General features: G+C 44.5%; 1 protein-coding gene across 1 annotated transcript in view; it reads left to right on the top strand.

Annotated features, from left to right (window-relative positions):
- Window positions 1-9755, top strand: part of LOC106603869 (neuronal vesicle trafficking-associated protein 2) — a 47236-nt gene extending 37481 nt beyond the window's left edge. The window contains exons 4-5 of the mRNA XM_014198073.3: window positions 8608-8718; window positions 9071-9755. Of these exons, the coding sequence (XP_014053548.1) occupies window positions 8608-8718; window positions 9071-9262 (303 nt within the window). The 3' untranslated portion in view covers window positions 9263-9755. The remainder of the gene's footprint in view (window positions 1-8607; window positions 8719-9070) is intronic.
- Window positions 9756-22226: the final 12471 nt, after the last annotated feature.

Genomic DNA, 22226 nt, shown 5'->3' with positions numbered 1-22226 from the left:
CATTTTTTAAGACTCTCAGACCATGAGAAACAAGATTCTCTGGTCTGATGAAACCAAGATTGAACTCTTTGGCCTGAATGCCAAGTGTCAGCCTTACTCTAAAATGTATTACATAAAATGTTTTCTTCATAAATCTACACACAATACCTCATAATGACAAAGTGAAAACAGGTTTTTCGAAATTTTTGCTAATTTATTAAACATAAAAAACTTAAATACCTTATTTACATACGTATTCAGACCCTTTGCTATGAGACTCGAAATTGAGCTCAGGTGCATCCTGTTTCCATTGATCATCTTTGAGATGTTTCTACAACTTTATGTTTCTACAACCTGTGGTAAATTCAATTGATTGGACATGATTTGGAAAGGCACACACCTGTCTATATAACGTCCCACAGTTGACGGTGCATGTCAGAGCAAAAAACAAGCCATGAGGTCAAAGGAATTGTCCGTAGACCGCCGAGACAGCATTGTGTCGAGGCACAGATCTGGGGAAGGGGACCAAAACATTTCTGCAGCATTGAAGGTCCCCAAAAACACAGTGGCCTCCATCATTCTTCATTGGAAGAATTTTGGAACCAACAAGACTCTTCCTAGAGCTGGCCGCCCGGCCAAACTGAGCAATCAGGGGAGAAGGGCCTTGATCAGGGAGTTGACCAAGAACCTGATGGTCACTCTGACAGAGCTCCGGAGTTCCTTTGTGGAGATGGGAGAACCTTCCAGAAGGACAACCATCTCCGCAGCACTCCACCAATGGTAGAGTGGCCAGACGGAAGCCACTCCTCAGTAAAAGGCACATGACAGCCCGCTTGGAGTTTGCCAAAAGGCACCTAAAGACTCTCAGACCATGAGAAACAAGATTCTCTGGTCTGATGAAACCAAGATTGAACTCTTTGGCCTGAATGCCAAGTGTCACATCTGGAGGAAACTTGGCACCAGCCCTACGGTGAAGCATGGTGGTGGCAGTATTTTTTATTCAGTCGGGGTCTCAACTTACTGTTGCAAGTTAGAATAGTAGAATATACTCGGAGCAAGTTAGAATTGTGGTTGTGCATCAGCCGTTTTTCACTTGTTATGTCAGTCACTGATAGTCTCTCAATTAGCCCATGTCAGCAAAAAAAAATGGTAGATTGGTAAGCTAGCGGCCAGCTATCTAAAGTTAGTAATCATGGTCGAATTACCGGCTGGGGGTCCGTCTTTGATTTTGTTAGTCAGTCTCACTCAGCTATTATATTAGAAACTGCCAACATTTCTCTCTACCATATGGCAGAATTTGTAGAATTGTGGGAAATTAGCAATAAAACAGTTAATTTTCTTCTCTGGCAAAATGTGTAGAATTGCACTAAATGAACTCTAAAATGTTAAAAATGTCAAGCTTGGAGGCTACAAAAATATTTTGCTCGCATTATGAGGAGGAGGGGATTCAGCTTTTCAGCTTTTTTATGGCCCCCATCAAAGTTGCCCGTCCCTGTTCTATACATTGTTACCTCCATGGCACCACGTCTCCTGTGCGTCACTCCTCCCTTTCCTTCCTCAGCCTCTACCCTAGTGGGCATCCCCCTTCAGGTTGCCATGTAGCTCAGTCGTCTAAAACCATCTCATAAGGGCTTGAGAGGGAAATCTAAGACCATAACATTCAATAAAAAAGATGGTTGTAGTTCCCTCAGTCTTACAAAGCTCCCTCCATTTTAACAGGTCTTAGCCTAAGAGATACAGTTAACTGGTCATGTGAAAATGGCAGGTAAAGCCCGATTTTCTTCTTCACATTATCAGAAAAACTGAACCCCCTCCTCCTCATATTCTGAGCAAAATCTTACAATGGAGGAACAGCGTTTCCATTCTGTGCCTGGCTCTGTATTGAATGCCAGTTTAAGCATAATACCAATATGATTCACAGACAATAGGCTTTCATTCCTCAATCATAGATCTACTGATGTACTTATTAACTTATCTCCCATTGTTCTGTCAGCACCACCTGGTGCTAGAGGAAGAACAGACTCTCTTTGCCTATCTTTAGCTCTCTCTGACTGTTTCTATCTCTCTCTGCCTCTATCTCTCTCTGCCTCCCTCTGCCTCTCTTTAGCTCTCTCCACCTCTCTCTGCCTCTCTTTAGCTCTCTCTGCCTCTTTCTGCCTCTTTAGCTTTCTCTCTGCCTCTCTTTAGCTTTGACTGCCTCTCTCTGCCTCTCTTTAGCTCTTTCTGCCTCTTTAGCTCTCTCTCTGCCTCTCTGCCTCTTTAGCTCTCTCTCTGTCTCTCTTTAGCTCTCTCTGCCTCTCTCTGCCTCTCTTTAGCTCTCTTTAGCACTCTCTGCCTCGCTCTGCCTCTTTAGCTCTCTTTAGCTCTCTCTCTCTGCCTCTCTCTGTCTCTCTTTAGCTCTCTCTCTGCCTCTCTCTGTCTCTCTTTAGCTCTCTTTAGCTCTCTCTGCCTCTCTCTGCCTCTCTCTGCCTCTCTCTGCCTCTTTAGCTCTCTCTCTGCCTCTCTCTGTCTCTCTTTAGCTCTCTCTGCCTCTCTCTGTCTCTCTTTAGCTCTCTCTCTGCCTCTCTCTGCCCCTTTAGCTATCTCTGCCTCTCTTTAGCTCTCTCCGCCTCTCTCTGCCTCTCTTTAGCTCTCTGCCTCTTTAGCTCTCTCTATAGCTCTCTCTCTGCCTCTCTTTAGCTCTCTCTCTGCCTCTCTTTAGCTCTCTCTCTGCCTCTATCTCCCTCTGCCTCTCTCTGCCTCTCTTTAGCTCTCTCTCTGACTATCTCTCTGTGCCTCTCTTTAGCTCTCTCTCTTCCCCTCTCTCTCTCTGCCTCTCGATTTCTCCCTCTGGAGCGACTGTAAGAGTTTTTGCGCTCACATACTGTATGCCTGGAAAAGTGGTCTTGCTGTGAGAGTGGGCGAGGGTTGCATTCTAACAGTATAAGGCAAGGAGACTGGAATTACAAGATAGGGCAAGAGTTAGGAAGAAAATAAAAGATCAATCTGACACATATATAGAAAAAACCTATGTCTGAGGGAGACAAATGGCAGAAACATAGCAGCCACATGTTGAAACTTTGCCCGTATTTGGAACAATAAATTGAGATTTGAACAGAAACCTATTACACGGAGCCACAGCAGACTCAGCTGAACAGCGTGTGGGGGAGAGGAGATTAGGGGTGATAGAACGTGTGGGTGATAGAGAGGAGGGGTGATAGGAAATGAAAACTGGCAGTTGTTGTGGGCGGGTGATGATGGAGGTTTTGAGATGTCCGCCCAGTAGACATCTGCAGTGGGCTCAGCTCAGGGAGAGAGACACTCCTTGGATTGTCGTTTGCTTCCCCAGCGTCCCTCATATCTGTCTGAAGAACACACCCTGTCCTCCATGTCTGTCTGAAGAACACACCCTGTCCTCCATGTCTGTCTGAAGAACACACCCTGTCCTCCATGTCTGTCTGAAGAACACACCCTGTCCTCCATGTCTGTCTGAAGAACACACCCTGTCCTCCATGTCTGTCTGAAGAACACACCCTGTCCTCCATGTCTGTCTGAAGAACACACCCTGTCCTCCATGTCTGTCTGAAGAACACACCCTGTCCTCCATGTCTGTCTGAAGAACACACCCTGTCCTCCATGTCTGTCTGAAGAACACACCCTGTCCTCCATGTCTGTCTGAAGAACACACCCTGTCCTCCATGTCTGTCTGAAGAACACACTCTGTCTGTACTGTCCCACTGCCACTCTGTCTGTACTGTACCACAGCCACTCTGTCTGTACTGTACCACAGCCACTCTGTCTGTACTGTACCACAGCCACTCTGTCTGTACTGTACCACAGCCACTCTGTCTGTACTGTACCACAGCCACTCTGTCTGTACTGTACCACAGCCACTCTGTCTGTACTGTACCACAGCCACTCTGCCTGTACTGTACCACAGCCACTCTGTCTGTATTGTACCACAGCCACTCTGTCTGTACTGTACCACAGCCACTCTGTCTGTACTGTACCACAGCCACTCTGTCTGTACCGTACCAGTCTGTACTGTACCACAGCCACTCTGTCTGTACTGTACCACAGCCACTCTGTCTGTACTGTACCACAGCCACTCTGTCTGTACTGTACCACAGCCACCCTGTCTGTACTGTACCACAGCCACCCTGTCTGTACTGTACCACAGCCACTCTGTCTGTACTGTACCACAGCCACTCTGTCTGTACTGTACCACAGCCACTCTGTCTGTACTGTACCACAGCCACTCTGTCTGTACTGTACCACAGCCACTCTGTCTGTACTGTACCACAGCCACTCTGCCAGTACTGTACCACAGCCACCCTGTCTGTACTGTACCACAGCCACCCTGTCTGTACTGTACCACAGCCACCCTGTCTGTACTGTACCACAGCCACTCTGTCTGTACTGTACCACAGCCACTCTGTCTGTACTGTACCACAGCCACCCTGTCTGTACTGTACCACAGCCACCCTGTCTGTACTGTACCACAGGCACTCTGTCTGTACTGTACCACAGCCACCCTGTCTGTACTGTACCACAGCCACTCTGTCTGTACTGTACCACAGCCACCCTGTCTGTACTGTACCACAGCCACTCTGTCTGTACTGTACCACAGGCACTCTGTCTGTACTGTACCACAGGCACTCTGTCTGTACTGTACCACAGCCACCCTGTCTGTACTGTACCACAGCCACTCTGTCTGTACTGCTACAGTAGCACAGTGACACACACACCCTGCACTCCAGGGATGTTTAGCCAGTGAATAAATCCTGCTGCTTCCTAGGGATTATGGGCCTCCGTGTATATGGATTATAGTGATGTCAGATTACGACGCCGCCAACAACAACAACACAAACAACAACAGCAGCAGAAACATCGACCTTGCCTGTCTGTCTGTCTCTGCCTGCCTGCCTGCCTGTCTGTCTCTGCCTGCCTGCCTGCCTGTCTGTCTCTGCCTGCCTGTCTGTCTCTGTCTGCCTGCCTGCCTGCCTGCCTGTCTCTGTCTGCCTGCGCTGCGCTGCGCTGTCTGTCTGTCTGTCTGTCTGTCTGTCTGTCTGTCTGTCTGTCTGTCTGTCTGTCTGTCTCGCCTGCCTGCCTGCCTGTCTCGCCTGCCTGCCTGCTGTCTCGCCTGCCTGTCTGTCCTGTCTGCCTGCCTGCCTGCCTGCCTGCTCGTCTGCCTGCTGTCTGTCTGCTGCGCTGCGCTGCGCTGCGCTGTCTGCTGCGCTCGCCTGCCTGCCTGCCTGCCGCCTGCCTGCCTGCGCTCGCCTGCCTGCCTGCTGTCTCTGCCTGCCTGCCTGTCTGTCTGTCTGCCTGCCTGCCTGCCTGCCTGCCTGCCTGCCTGCCTGACTGTCTGTCTGTCTGTCTGTCTGTCTGTCTGCCTGCCTGTCTGTCTGTCTGTCTGTCTGTCTGTCTGTCTGTCTGTCTGTCTGTCTGCCTGCCTGTCTGTCTCTGCCTGTCTGTCTGTCTGTCTGTCTGTCTGTCTGTCTGTCTGTCTGTCTGTCTGTCTGTCTCTGCCTGCCTGCCGCCTGTCTGTCTGTCTGTCTGTCTGTCTGTCTGTCTGTCTGTCTGTCTGTCTGTCTGTCTGCCTGTCTGTCTGCCTGTCTGCACTAAGAATATAGCTGCCATATTTGGGGCAGATTTGACCTCATTTGATGATGTCCCTCCCTGACCTTATTGAGTCAAGTGCTTTAGGGAAAGTTTTCCATGTATGCCAGCTGGCACAAGGACAAATACAACTAGTCAGCAAAACCTTTCAAAATGAAGCTGTTTGTATTTAATGAAAATACAGATGAAAACAACCAGTCAGATGGGAATTGGATCATGGCGGATCTGCCGGTGCACACCAGTTTTAGTCCCCATTATCGTCAAGGCAAGGGAAAATAGAGGTCATTCCATTCACAACTAACCCAGGGTCGGCCAGCCAGCCAGCCAGCCAGCCAGTCAGCCAGCCAGCCAGCCAGCCAGCCAGCCAGCCAGCCAGCCAGCCAGCCAGCCAGCCAGCCAGCCAGCGGGAGCACACATCTGCCAATAATGTTGTATTACCGTAGTCAGGACATTTGATGTGGTGGAAATTGGCAAACGTATCCTCACCTAGAGTTGGACTATACCAGACTATGGTGTATGATTCAGACTGTTCAATAGTAGGGTTCCATTCCCTCCGAATACTGTAGTGTTCAGACTTGAAGGCCAACCATTGTATTGGTGCTACCTGGTGCTGTGAGGGCACACTAAATAGGACTGGATGCTGTGAGAGGAGTATTAACAAATTCATCGCAAATTTAACTCATCTCAAATTTGTAATAAGTTTGAGATGAGTCTTTAACACGATGAAACAAATGCTGGCCCCCAGTAATGAAAATATCCCAATGTAATATAATAATAGTAAAGGTAATATGTAGATATAGATCAAGAAGGTCCAATGCATACGTTCATGTACAATTTGTGTCATTGCATTATTTCAAATCCTGGTGAGGTTTAGGGTACATTGAGATTATAAAGAAGGTAATCATTAATATGAATGTGAACCTCATTCTTCTGTCAGGTTAAACGCTATCAATTGATATTCTATATAGTAAATAATAATAATGTGTTTCTGTCATTTGGACAGCTGCCAGAGAGTTGCAGTTGAAAAAAAATAGTTTTTTTATAGCATTGATTTAGCAAGACTGATTGAGTTTTGAATGACTAATTATGCTTTAAAATCAAACGTAAGATGTAAAATAGTAGCTAGCTACAGTAGATGTGTAATGAATTATTTGTGAGCCTAAAAGCCCTTTTTAAGCAGCCATTTCAACATGTTTAGGGTTTGTAATAAGCGAATGTAATTGAACAAAACGTCAGACAGAACCAAGCATGTGTCCTGACATTAACACAGAAGTCAACAGTCATTTAGCCTCTGTACAAATCATCCTGATCTCTGCTAATCAGCACTCAGCTATAATTAGCCTAGCCTAGCATCCTGCCGAGATGGTGTGGTGACCAGTATGGAGGGAGGCCATTGGAAACAGGGAAATTGTTTTATGGCACAAGATGAAGATAGCACTTCAGTCACCTGATTTGACACTGTGGTAAAAACAGAGCTTTACTGTACTACCACCTAATGTAGAGTGTTGGTGTGTGCACGTGTTCTTTCACTCCTCTTTAAAGTCTTCACTTGACAATACCATTCTTACTTCTCTCAGCTGTCCTTTATCTATATTTGCATAATTTTAATTAACCGGTGCTCCAAAGCACCCAAACATAGATTCAGGAGGAACAGGGAGAACATTGGTCCTTTTATATATTAATCTCTCACTATAAAACTGTCTCGTCTACCAGGGAAATACACATTTTAAACACAACATTTCAACATCAAGACGTATAGATGTACTTATTTGAATCACTATTGAAAGTAATGGGTTCTGATTTATTTGATTATGTATTTTTTAGGGATGTGGTTTGTGATAAATTATAAATTAACGCTGCTCAAAACAGTTTCACACTTCTCCATTTCACTCATTTCCAAACAAAGCAATTTTTTTCTAGCCTCTGTCTGCATCAACTGCATTTTGTGACAAATATGTGTGCTGAGTTGTGAAAAATTGAATTAGTGAAGGTTTTTATTAAATCTGTTTGTCTCCACTGGGTTTAATCTGCCAGCCAATGAACACACTCTGAGCTTTCTCCCTCTACCTCACTACTCAGATGGAAACTTCTAGAGCTAATGATGATGAGCTATTAACATGTCGGGACGATACCTGTATCACAATACTCGTTAGTATCGTGGCAAGGAAACAAAACACGAAGTGGATTTAACTTCTTTAGGAAAACAGCCCTAATGTTGGAAACAAACATCATTATGTTGTCATCCAGAGTCACATGTATTTTCATTCCAAGCTATAGCACACAATATTTGATCATACTTTATTTAGATAGTCCGGATTGTGGGAATATGGGTTAGGGTTAGGTTTAGAATAAGGGTTAGGGTTAGGTTTAGGATTAGGTTTAGAATAAGGGTTAGAGTTAGGTTTAGAATAAAGGTTAGGGTTAGGTTTAAAATAAAGGTTAGGGTTAGGTTTAAAATAAAGGTTAGGGTTAGGGTTAGGTTTAGAATAAGGGTTAGGATTAGGTTTAGAATAAGGTTTAGGATTAGGTTTAGAATAAGGGTTAGGTTTAGGGTTAGGTTTAGGTTTAGAATAAGGGTAAGGGTTAGGTTTAAGGTTAGGTTTAAGAGGGTTTCTGTTTATGCTGGTAGTAAGATGAAGTGTTACATATAGTCTGTAGATAGTCTGTAAGGCAGTTGGACTATCCAAATAAAGTGATACCTAAAATGTTACATACACCAGGTTCTTAAAGGACCAAAGAGTTTGGTCTGCTTGGTGTTTTAATTGTTATCATGGAAACAATCTTGTCATACTGGTTTCGTCAAATCCTAATGCATATTCACTTGTTTTCTCTCATCTTGTCACTAGACAAGTGATGGTTAAAAATGTATTGTGATGGAGGTTATTTTGGTTGTTAGTTGTCGAGTGCTCTTTTGAACATATACTGACTTATGGTGTCAAACCTTGCTTCAAAACCTTCGCTTTGACAAGAGACCTGACATTGCCGGCAGCTATAAAATTGACCGGAGTATTTGTCATCTTTTATTCCCAGGTCACGATTCTGATAGTCCTGGCCTTGGCCTTCTTGGCCTGCATAGTGTTCCTGGTGGTGTACAAGGCCTTCACATACGAACACAGCTGCCCAGACGGATTCATATACAAGGTGAGTGGGCCCTGTCTTATGTGGGGTCATATGTGTGTCTCAAATGGAACCCTATTCCCAACGGGCTCTGGTCAAAAGTAGTGTACTGCATAGGGAATAGAGTGCTATTTGTGACAAAGCCTTAAAACTACACTGGCTAGTCATCTGTACAGTCACCTTTGGAGGTTGTTGCTGTGGACTACGTTAGCTGAAGCAAATCTAATTTTAGACACAGCCCCTGCACTCTTCAGAGAAAAAAAAGAACCTCTTCACCAGAAAAAGCCCTTAGTGTTGTGCAGCAGTCTGTACGTGAGGAGAGTATGGTATTGAACCCTCTCTCTCGCTCTCTCTCGCTCTCTCTCTCCCCCTGCAGCATAAGCGGTGCATCCCTGCCTCTCTGGAGGCCTACTACACAGCTCAGGATGCCAACTCCCGAGGGCGCTTCTATACGGTGATCAGCCACTACAGCATGGCCAAGCAGACCACCTCCCGCTCCGTCTCTCCATGGCTCCCCGCTGGCGCTGCCCCGCACGACGCCAAGCCGCCCAACACAGGCGGGCACTGAGTATGCCTGCCCAACTCTCCCACCTCATCTGCCCGTCCACATGACAAGCTTTTAACAGGGAGTGTCTGTCGTTCTCCAGTGTCTCGCTAGGCTCAGAGTACTGTCACGCCCACCTGCCCGCCCCAGCCCATCCACCCACCACCAAAATCTCTGCCTCTCCTCCCTTCTGTCTTGGCTGTCTGTTTTCTTTCATTATTCATCATCACTAATTCTTTTTTTTACTTGTTATTGGTATTTTGTATTTGATATCAAACAACTGTTTGTACAAAGTCTTGAGTCAAAGTTGAAATCCATTCAGAGTATATGCTTTTCTGAGCTGTTACTGAGTGAGTCAAATGTCATTTTTCGGATGTGTCCATCTGATGTGTACATCTGCTTGGCCTCCTGTAGTGTCATGACTCTGTGTAATCAAACTCATGTTATGATAAACTCTGATTCAAGTCCAGGCATATCCATGGCATTTTGGTTCATACTCATACTGTAATACATTCTTATAGAAAGGGTTTTCCCAAATTAGTACCTATTTGTATGTCTATGGAAGTTAAACTTGAACACCAATATACAGTAGATGTCCTGAATTATCTGAGCAAAGCTAGCTAAGTATTCTCTATCATGACGGTTTGATATCGAAACACTCTTTAATGTACTGTCCTGTATGTCCTACTTCCCTTATTGAGCCAAGCTGTATAAAGCCCAGTGCATTCATGCGTGTGCATGGTTGTAGCTAGGTTTCATGATATTTTAACTATTTTTCGTGGGAAAAGAGCAACCTTTATTGCCAGTTACATTTCGCTTTAGCAGACAGTCCAGCCACTGTACACAACATGAATATGTGGGTCTATTGCTAAGGATAAATACCCAAGACGTGGTGATGATGGGAAACATTGTGTATATCGCTGTCTTTGCCAAAACTCTGGTTCCTGTAATGTTTAGAACCATTTGTAGATGAGCTTCTCTGCAGAGTTTTGTTCTGTTACCATTTTCTTTCTTTTTTTATCTTGTCAAAAAAAAAAAAAAAAACGCTTTTTGAACTATTGTGATGTTTGGTAGTTGATATGTAGCAAAGTCTGGAGTAGTTTCTCACTGTACATCCCATAGGTTTGAAATGAAAATAAAGCAAGTCGTGACCTGATCAGAAAGTCTCTGTCCTGGTTTTTTTCAATGCTCCACGATTTGGTTCCGTTCTCATTATCCTGGTCCACATGTGTTCAGTTGCATTAGCCAACTGCTGACTGTCGTTGGCAAGCCATTGGGTACATGACACAAGAAGGGGGGTTAAGGTACAATTACACATACTGATCTAGTCCAAGCTACCTCTGCATTGGATGCATGCATCATAGAATCCAGGGCCGGCACCAGGAATAAGTGATATAAGCGGTTAGGGCCCCTGAGAGTTGACAGTTAGAATACACCGGGTGGTGCATCAGCAGTTTTTCTCTCATTTTGTCAGTCACTGACAATCAGTCAATTAGCCAAGTCAGCTAACAATGTTTAGATATCACTCAGATATCATTAACATGGCATAAGTTATGGCAAAATGTGTAGTTGCAGGAAATTAGCTTTAAAACTGCAACAACAACAAATCTGCACCCTGGCAAAATGTGTAGAACTGCACTAAACTTGCTATACAACTGCGACATGTTCTTTACGCCACCTGGGCAAAATGTGTAGAACTGCACTAAACTTGCTATACAACTGCGACATGTTCTTTACGCCACATGGCAAAATGTGTAGAACTGCACTAAACTTGCTATACAACTGCGACATGTTCTTTACGCCACATGGCAAAATGTGTAGAACTGCACTAAACTTGCTATACAACTGCGACATGTTCTTTACGCCACATGGCAAAATGTGTAGAACTGCACTAAACTTGCTATACAACTGCGACATGTTCTTTACGCCACATGGCAAAATGTGTAGAACTGCACTAAACTTGCTATACAACTGCGACATGTTCTTTACGCCACATGGCAAAATGTGTAGAACTGCACTAAACTTGCTATACAACTGCAACATGTTCTTTACGCCACATGGCAAAATGTGTAGAACTGCACTAAACTTGCTATACAACTGCAACATGTTCTTTACGCCACATGGCAAAATGTGTAGAACTGCACTAAACTTGCTATACAACTGCAACATGTTCTTTACGCCACATGGCAAAATGTGTAGAACTGCACTAAACTTGCTATACAACTGCAACATGTTCTTTACGCCACATGGCAAAATGTGTAGAATTGCAGGAACTTAATATTAAAACGTAAATGTTTTTCACTGCCGTCAGGAGGGGAGCAACACATTTTTTCGTTTCTTCAGGAGCTGTGGAAACATGTAATTAGATATACACAGAACACAGAGACAACGTGAAACAGGAGAGATTTGTTGCACTAACATGGAACAATGTGAGCAAACAGGATGATTGCATAATAAACTATACAAGCAACATGCAGTACATTCCTTTACATAAAGTACATACTTCCTGACTGAAATAGGCATTGCTCTTAGATTCTCATTCATCATCTCATGGCAAGTCTTAAGCCATTAAGGGAGGAGTTGATCGTTAATATTGAACCAAGATTTACCTGAATCAAAGATTGTTTCCTACATGGGGATTTTCATAATTGAAAATAGCCTCAAACTTGTGTTAAAGCTGGAATCCTTAAAGTGGCGATCAGCGGCTGAGACAATACGTTTTTCCTCCCCCCACTGTTTCGCTTAAAAGCTGCTGGTGCTGGAGAAATGTAACCACTCTCAAATTCAAAGACAGAGCTATGGATGCAAGGCCTGACCATCCATGATATCAAACCATGTTTTGAGACTATTCAGTGTTTGTTCTCATTTACTTACTCTTTACAAACATTGGAGTAAAATAATCTTATATTTTGGGTTCTGATGGGATACAAGAGTTGAAGTAAGCTCATGAGGCATTTATAAGTTATATTCTTAAATAATAAATGTGTATATATCATTAATTTATAAGTCTAAAAATGGATGCAGCTACTGTAGATTGCCCCTTTAATGGTGAAACTGCCACGTCTGGGATATTACTACAAAAAATAAGTTACTGCAAACAACGGACAGTGTTTTTCCCCTTCGATATCATTGCACGTGTGATAGAATAGCAGAATATCTACAGCATTTTTTTTAATCACCCTTCTCGAGGATCCTCACCTCTGCTTCGTCAACAAAACTACAACAATAACAAACCACTGGGGCGAACACCGGCACTGTTTCCCCTAATGTAGATTCCAGCTTTAAATGTCCAGGCTTATCAAACCCAATAGACACAGCACTAGTCAAGTCACTGTTAAAGACTGTCCGTGTGGACAGTGTTTGCTATCTATGAGGAGAGTAGGACAGGAGTTAACAGGGGGCGATGCAGCTTGGCGCTGACTGACACCCTCATGTTGACGTGTGGAAAGGAACAGCCGTTTATTTTCTCATCTGTTGTCTTTCCTCACCGGAACAGCCATGTTTAAAGCACCACTTTTAATACTGATGCTTTGTTTGGTTGTTTTCAATGCTTCCCAATAGTATCGAAGGCTGCTCCACCGGCTGTCGGTCCGTCAGAGAAAGGCTGCTCCACCTGCTGTCGGTCCGTCAGAGAAAGGCTGCTCCACCTGCTGTCGGTCCGTCAGAGAAAGGCTGCTCCACCTTGCTGTCGGTCCGTCAGAGAAAGGCTGCTCCACCGGCTGTCGGTCCGTCAGAGAAAGGCTGCTCCACCTGCTGTCGGTCCGTCAGAGAAAGGCTGCTCCACCTGCTGTCGGTCCGTCAGAGAAAGGCTGCTCCACCTGCTGTCGGTCCGTCAGAGAAAGGCTGCTCCACCTGCTGTCGGTCCGTCAGAGAAAGGCTGCTCCACCTGCTGTCGGCCCGTCAGAGAAAGGCTGCTCCACCTGCTGTCGGTCCGTCAGAGAAAGGCTGCTCCACCTGCTGTCGGCCCGTCAGAGAAAGGCTGCTCCACCGGCTGTCGGTCCGTCAGAGAAAGGCTGCTCCACCTGCTGTCGGCCCGTCAGAGAAAGGCTGCTCCACCTGCTGTCGGTCCGTCAGAGAAAGGCTGCTCCACCTGCTGTCGGTCCGTCAGAGAAAGGCTGCTCCACCTGCTGTCGGTCCGTCAGAGAAAGGCTGCTCCACCTGCTGTCGGTCCGTCAGAGAAAGGCTGCTCCACCTGCTGTCGGCCCGTCAGAGAAAGGCTGCTCCACCTGCTGTCGGCCCGTCAGAGAAAGGCTGCTCCACCTGCTGTCGGGCCGTCAGAGAAAGGCTGCCCTTGCTGTCTCTGCCTGGCCGTTTTCCCCGCTTTCCACTGGGATTCTCTGCCTCTACCCCTATTACAGGGGCTGAGTCACTGGCTTACTGGTGTTCTTCCATGCCGTCCCTGGGAGGGGTGCGTCACTTGAGTGGATTGAGTCACTGATGTGGTCTTCCTGTCTGGGTTGGCGCCCCCTCTTGGGTTGTGCCGTGGCGAAGATCTTTGTGGGCTATACTCGGCCTTGTCTCGGGATGGTATGTTGGTGGTTGGAGATATCCCTCCAGTGGTGTGGGGGCTGTGCTTTGGCAAAGTGGGTGGGGTTATATCCTACCTGTTTGGCCCTGTCCGGGGGTTTCATCGGATGGGGCCAAGTGTCTCCTGACCCCTCCTGTCTCAGCCTCCAGTATTTATGCTGCAGTAGTTTGTGTCGGGGGGCTAGGGTCAGTCTGTCACATCTGGAGTATTTCTCTTGTCTTTTCCGGTGTCCTGTGTGAATTTAAATATGCTCTCTCTAATTCTCTCTTTTTCTCTTTCTTTGTTTCTCTCTCTCGAAGGACCTGAGCCCTAGGACAATGCCTCAGGACTACCTGGCTTGATGACTCCTTGCTGTCCCCAGTTCACCTGGCCGTGCTGCTGCTCCAGTTCCAACTGTTCTGCCTGCGGCTATGGAACCCTGACCTGTTCACCGGACGTGCTACCTGTCCCAGACCTGCTGTTTTCAACTCTCTAGAGACAGCAGGAGCGGTAGAGATTCTCTCAAAGATCGGCTATGAAAAAGCCAACTGACACTTACTCTTGTGTTACTGACTTGTTGCACCCTCGACAACTACTATGATTATTATTATTTGACCATGCTGGTCATTTATGAACATTTGAACATCTTGGCCATGTGCTGTTATAATCTCCACCCGGCACAGCCAGAAGAAGACTGGCCACCCCTCATAGCCTGGTTCCTCTCTAGGTTTCTTCCTAGGTTTTGGCCTTTCTAGGGAGTTTTTCCTAGCCACCGTGCTTCTACACCTGCATTGCTTGCTGTTTGAGGCTGGGTTTCTGTACAGCACTTTGAGATATCAGCTGATGTAAGAAGGGCTATATAAATACATTTGATTTTATTTGATTTTGCTCCACCGGCTGTCGGCCCGTCAGAGAAAGGTTGCAGCTCAGCTGGACATCACAGCTCATGTCCTGAGTGCTTAAAGTCCTCTCAGGAATCTATTCACCACAGAGGATTATATTACCTTTTATTTTATGACTGATTTGTGACCAGTCTAAATGTGTATAAATAATTCCAAGGGAATACAGAATTCCATTAAAATGAAAGAGACAAAATATAAAATCCTTAAATCTTTCCCATGTTACATCCAGACTGGTTCTTAAGTCCCATGTTACATGCAGACTGGTTCTTCTCATTACAAGTCCCATGTTACATCCAGACTGGTTCTTCTCATTACAAGTCCCATGTTACATCCAGACTGGTTCTTCTCATTACAAGTCCCATGTTACATGCAGACTGGTTCTTCTCATTACAAGTCCCATGTTACATCCAGACTGGTTCTTCTCATTACAAGTCCCATGTTACATCCAGACTGGATCTTAAGTCCCATGTTACATCCAGACTGGATCTTAAGTCCCATGTTACATCCAGACTGGTTCTTCTCATTACAAGTCCCATGTTACATCCACACTGGATCTTCAGTCCCATGTTACATCCAGACTGGTTCTTCTCATTACAAGTCCCATGTTACATCCAGACTGGTTCTTCTCATTACAAGTCCCATGTTACATCCAGACTGGTTCTTCTCATTACAAGTCCCATGTTACATCCAGACTGGTTCTTGTCATTACAAGTCCCATGTTACATCCAGACTGGTTCTTCTCATTACAAGTCCCATGTTACACCCAGACTGGTTCTTCTCATTACAAATCCCATGTTACACCCAGACTGGTTCTTCTCACTACTCAACTCATCACCAGGAAAACCTTCAGAGTGCCCTTTAGGCTTCTCTGACATAGATTGGAGAATATTGTAAGAAGCTATTGTTGGATAATCTGTAATGGAGGTCATCATAGATAGACTGGAAAACGGAAATAATATGAAACAGTATGGATTGGATTCCCATGGCCCTTTTGCCTCACTCTGGTTTTAAACTGCCGTCTTTTAGTTTTTTTTTTACTAGGAATTTTACTGGAATGGTTGAAATGAAGGGTATTGGACAACAGATTTTTTTTTAGTTTTGTGACCTGTGAGTCCTCCTTCAGTGTTCTGGTATCTCTTAATGGAGACCTGGCTGGGTCCTCTGAGGAAGCCTAAGGGTTGTGTTTAGTCAAGGTTTGGCCTAGTTTCTCTGTGCCTTTTGAAACAGGCTTTTTACAGTTATTCACTGGTGTGCTTTGGGGACCCCCGTTTTGTTTTGTACATGCAATATTCAAAGTGTGGAGAACCATTTAATTATTTAGAAAATGTGTCTGGCCAGGGCCTGGAAGTCCCTGACTCGATGGCTTAAACATGCCAGGTGCAGAGCCTGAGTGCAAAACTCTCCATTAATGGGGATTACATCCCACTGTTTGTGTCTGCTTGCCGACACTGTTTGCGTCTGTCCGAAACAAAATCAAAATCACACACACCACCAGGGCCGTGCACAGACCTTTGTGCGGGAAGGTGCTCAAATATAATAATATTTCTGCAACAACACACATTATAAGCAAGCTAGTGCCAGTGACTCATTGGCCTAGAGACGATGAGAGATTATTGACATCGGGAAAGTGTCTATCAGAAGATCATATTGAATGATGATGTAAATCTGCTAGCTAGTTAGTTATGCTGTCAAAACAATCTCATTTTAATTTGATTTGAGTTTGTCCTGCTGCTGACAATTGCATCTTACTAACAAATAGTCAAATTGCCCCAATTCTTTCCCCTGACAGTGAGAGACACACGATAGATCAAACTCAAAAATAGCCTCCTACCAGTCTCCCGCCCAGCGCCCCCATCGCCAGTGGCCATTGCATGCAAGTCTGACTAGTGCTCTCTTGGTGCGGTAGGATTTTTTGGAGATTCAAGAGCTTATGAAATTAGCTACTATGATGTGAAATTTGTCAATTTAAAATAAAAAATGTCAATAAAAATGAAGAAGTCATTCACCAAATATAAAAAATCCACGAGCTGCGCGGGCACTTTTTCATTGGAGGGCAAAAGGGCAGGTGCTCAGGCACGGGTTGAGCCCTGTCTGTGCACATGCCTGCACACGTCTGTTCATTATAGGACCTTAAATGGAATTTCATTCTAAAAGAAAACCAACCCTCTAAATCCATGTGAATTATTAATTGAAAGAGAGTTTTATGTGCTCATTAATTTCTGTTTTCACTGTATTGAAAGGAGCAAATGTTTGAGTTAGCTACTTTACAGTCTGTAACTATGGTTTATGGGATAATTCATTATTTGGTCGTACTGAATTAATGGCTCATTCCCCAGCGTAATTTTAATTAGCATATGCACACATTCAGTTAAAGCAACGTCAATGTATCTCATTGCAAAAACAGACAGAGTAAGCTAAGTGCTACCACTGAAACTGGGTCATGGGATAATCCCCTGGTCATATGTCAATCATATTTAATAACTCTAAGTATGCTGACAAACTGCAGTCACAGATAGCCCACTTTCAGTAGCTTTGACACATACTGCAAAATACCCTGAGCGTTGCCTTCTGAATAATGAGTATCTAACATAGGCTAAGTCACATACAATACTAAGCCAATAAAATGTTGCAGTGGATTAAGAAGTGCATTCTGATTAGTCAGCCTTTGAATTTTCATCACCAAGTAACAGAGAGACTATCAAGCAAAATATGGCGCTTAGCCTCAAGCATTTAGTGAAAGTCGTAAGATTTCTGTACCTTATCAGGGAATCTTCCTTCCAATTCCCCACACTAATGAAGCTTTAATTGGGCCCTCATTCACTGGCCTATCAGCCTGATCACGCCACTGACTGGCTATTAAAGCTCATCTGGAGATGCAACAATAACCAGGCATATAGTTTTGTCCTCCTGGCTGTTCCACTATCTTCACAGGCCTGGCCTCTCTCGGATGAATGGTAGTCATCCTAGCCCATCCTCATTAACTCAGTTGATAAGCAATTAAAAACAATGTTAACGAAACCATCTCTCACCTCTCTATACTTTGATCACAGAGGAGAGGAGAGCTCTCTCCAAAGCGGACGACGGCAGTAATTCTAGGAAGATTAAAAGCTGAAAAAGGCTCCAGGTTTATTTGATATCAGGAAAAGATTTGAAAGAAGAAGTCCTCTGCCAGGAAGTTCAACTTACGGTCTCATCTAGTGTCTGGTTCCTCTGAGCCTCTAGCCTGAAGGGGAGAAAAAACTACTGTAGAGTATAGGAAGTGGATAAATCACCCAGGGGTCACTAACAGTGTCCTTGAGCAAAATGTTCTGTATTAATAGCGAAGCCATGTACTGTAAAGGTATGATTTATTTTGCTGCGTAAGGTATAAAGCTGAACTGCATATGTAAACAGGATCTATGTTGGAGAGATCAGTGCAGTTCTACAGTACATGTACTTTCTGAATGTTCCGACACATCACATGGCTGACTGGCTAGGCTGCTTTTGTTCATGGATTTGCGATAGTCAAGGACGTGCGACTCTCTTCCTGTTCACCATCACTGGTCCATTTGTTCCCCCACAGACTGCTCTATCAACCACAGGACATATTCTGACACCCACAAACATGTAGGCTAGATAGAGATAAGATAAGACACACACACACACACACACACACACACACACACACACACACACACACACACACACACACACACACACACACACACACACACACACACACACACACACACACACACACACACACACACACACACACACACACACACACACACACACACACACCGTGGCATCTGGCGCTTCATCTGGAAGCTGCCATGACTGACAGAGCATGAGGTGGACGGGTGCATCCAAGGGTAAAGCGGTCAACAGACACTGTTACCACACTGTTAACACGACACCACATGTCCAGTCCAGTCAGGAAGGGAGTGTGGTACTAGACCACTGTTAAAGGAAGGCTAAGATACAAGTTCCACTACACCAGAACAAATCGATATCAAACTGTCATTTAACAACTTTTTTCCACTTGAAGGCAATGATTTGAAGTAGGCTGTTTGATCAGAAAGGTAAAGGTCAGATTGAAATACCGTTAGACAGATAAACCTGTGACATTCAAACCCCAAGAATTGGAGAGATATGACAAAAGGACAAAAACAGCATGGGTCATCTGCTTACAGCACTATATGATTTGTGAGATATAATTTAAATGTCACAAAGCACAGTTGTAGCCTACTGTATACCGACAATGGTTCTGCTGCCATACACTATGAGTGGTATTTATATTTTAGTAGACGCTCTTATTCAGAGCGACTTACAGTAAGTAGTAAGTTGCAAAGATATTCATAATTTTTAAAAGTACATTTTTTATTCTGGTCCCCTCTTGGGAACGAAACCCACAACCCTGGTGTTGCGAGCGCCATGCTTTACCAACTGAGCCATGCTTTACCAACTGAGCCATGCTTTACCAACTGAGCCATGCTTTACCAACTGAGCCATGCCTTACCAACTGAGCCATGCTTTACCAAACTGAGCCATGCTTTACCAAACTGAGCCATGCCCCTGGCCTGCTACCAACTGAGCCATGCTTTACCAACTGAGCCATGCTTTACCAACTGAGCCATGCCCCGGCCTGCTTACCAACGAGCCTGCACCCGGCCATGCTTTACCAACTGAGCCATGCTTTACCAAACTGAGCCATGCTTTACCAAACTGAGCCATGCTTTACCAACTGAGCCATGCTTTACCAAACGGAGCCATGCTTTACCAAACTGAGCCATGCTTTACCAACTGAGAGATGCTCTAACAACTGAGCTACACAGGTATTCTCTGCATGCTATCCATCTGTAATGACAACTCTGTCTTTTGCAACCGTGGCAAACATTACACGGGTCATCATTACAAATCAAATCTAACCTTATTGGTCACATGCACGTGTTTAGCAGATGTTATTGCGGGTGTAGGGAACTGCTTGTTACCAACAAGCAATCAAGTCTTACTGATGAATCATCCAGCTTTCTTCAAGTACAACCACCTCATGTTGAAATTAGAACCACACATGGGATTACTGTAGCCTGCAAGCGAACTAGCACCAGACAGAAATGTGTTTTCACTTGAACATACAAGGTGTTTAAGTGGAGAATAACACAGAAGGTTAACTGTGAATGCTATCTATTTTAAAAAAGAGGGAGAAACGTGTAACTGTTTTTAAAACATTAGCACCTGCCTTCTGGCATATAGTGAATGCTGTTATTTCTATCGGGGAAAAGAAAGATGACAATTTTTCCACTTGGAAACGGCAGGGTCGCTCGACCTTCTTCATGGTTTCCTCGGGCGTAAAGGTGGTGAAATTATGAGGGAATTAAGTCAAGGTCAGAATACAGTTTCTGTACACACACCTCCGCCAGACCTTCATTTTGTAGTTCTTCACCATTAGAAAATAGCATGCTATTCTCATGCTTAAGTTTAAGGTCATATTACGCATAGAGAGAAAAGTGCATAAATTTTTTTTATTATGTTCCATTTACGCGCACTTAACTCGGGTCCGAATCGGCGCCATTGTGAGTAGTGGTTGTGCTACCTTACTGCAGCAAAACGTATGTGACAGTTTGAGAGTCAACTACTGATGCTCTCATGACTAATTCATTAAAAATGACTTCCTGTGGAATTCTTGTTCTCATTCGCATTCACCACAGATTAAACAGTAGCTCCACTGCTGAAGTAAACAAAACAGAAACCGACAGACCGCTGCTTCATAGAGGGTTGTTAATTCACAAGCAACCTAGTAGTCAACATACTACAGCAATGTTACAGCACACTACCAATAACTGACGAGGACAGATGCTGCAGGCAGGACAAATTGGAGGGAGGCATTGATAGCCATCTGGATAGAGAGAAGATCATAGTAAAGACCAAGGAAAACAGACTCCCAGGCATATAGAACTGAGAGTAGTGAAGGTGCAGCAATATAATGTCAAAAGGTGTATGGAGGCGAAGTCAAGTGCAGGAGAGCAGAGTATAATGAACAGGCGCACTTTTATTATAGTTCCAAAAACGAGAGCACTACATAAATCAAACGCGCTCAAAAAACTGAACACAAAAGTAAAGCGTGTAAACTATCACCACATAACATGAAACAATTACATACAAAACATGATGGGAAACAGAGGGTTAAATACAAGTAGCTTAATTGGGGAAATGAAAACCAGGTGTGTATGGAAACAAGACAAGACAAATGGATATATGAAAAATGGAGCGGCGATGGCTAGAAAGCCGGTGACGTCGATCGCCGAACGCCACCCGAACAAGGAGAGGAGTGACATATAAATAATTTCCAGAGAAACGAAACTAAAAGTATTGCATTGTACAACAATCCTGGTTTTCTGTCTGTAACTGCTGGTGTAAAGACAGCCTACTGTGGACTATGCATTTCTTGCATATAAAAACCTCTGCAGCAAAAGACATGTTATATCCTTCATTTTGGCCTTGTACAGCAAAGCCTTTATGGGCACCTGCTAATTTTACCTCTCACTGCTCTGATCAACAATCCCCAAAATGGAGACTGTACAGGAGCCAGCTCTCCTGCTCTTTGTCATTATCATTTTGAATTGGGGCCAATTCGAGATTTGCCTGGACATTAGGTTAGGAATGCAGCACTGTGTGAGGCTGGGTGGTGAGGCTGACTGTGCCAGAACGTCCTGTGGCCCACTGACCAGACTTCACCTCAGCAGCAGCAGGAGGAGGATTCATCAGTACTGATGGATGACTGGCTGGTAGTCCTTGGAGACAGGCACAGTGCTATCACTAGCCTCTGTCAAGGTGCTGTATTAGGGGTCTGACAATGCCAAGGTCATTTGCAGCTCCAGAAAGGGCATCCCAGGAAAATGGCACCATTTGTCAAAACAACAACAGGACTACTAATGTTTATAACTGTACCTGTTTGTTTTAGAGTGGGATGACGGGCAAGATACAGAAACACATTACTATTCTAGTGTGTTTCATATTCGAAAGGGACGGATGGCGCTTTTGATCTTGTGAAAGAGGACACATTCAGCAGCATAACGTTACATCTGCTATGGATCATTTGATGTTCGAGACTAATGGGAGGATTGTGCTCTTGGGTCGGATGAGAAAAACTTAAAATAAAGTTTATTCATGAGCCCTAGAGGTGGATGTTCTACAGGCTGTAAACTGTGCTGCTTCCAGTATCATTTAACAACGGCTCTATTTGTTTCTATTCTATAGCAAGACACACATGGACAGTTGCTGATAAAAACAACAATTGCAGCATGACTTCTTAATGTTTGCCCCTAAGCTCCCCGCTACACATTAAACGTGTTTGTTTCCTGCATACAGTTTCTTATAGCTATTCAAAAACCTTAGTGCCATGTTTATCAGGACTATAACCGTACAATAATTCCTTTCAGTGAGTTTCTAGGGTAGCATTTGTATTACACAGGGCCATTGGGAAAGGCTATCTGCCAATGGCTTAAAGCCATGATGTCTGTAGAGATGAGATCAGGATCACCCCCCACTGGCGTAATGCAGTTTCTCTAGAACCTCCCACAAGGTCGGAGTTGTAATT

The sequence above is a fragment of the Salmo salar genome, chromosome 04 (genome assembly GCF_965601325.2).
Source record: "Salmo salar chromosome 04, fSalSal1, whole genome shotgun sequence".
Taxonomy (NCBI): domain Eukaryota; kingdom Metazoa; phylum Chordata; class Actinopteri; order Salmoniformes; family Salmonidae; genus Salmo; species Salmo salar.
The sequence above is the reverse complement of the archived record's forward strand: the minus strand, read 5'-3'. Positions and strand labels throughout refer to the sequence as shown.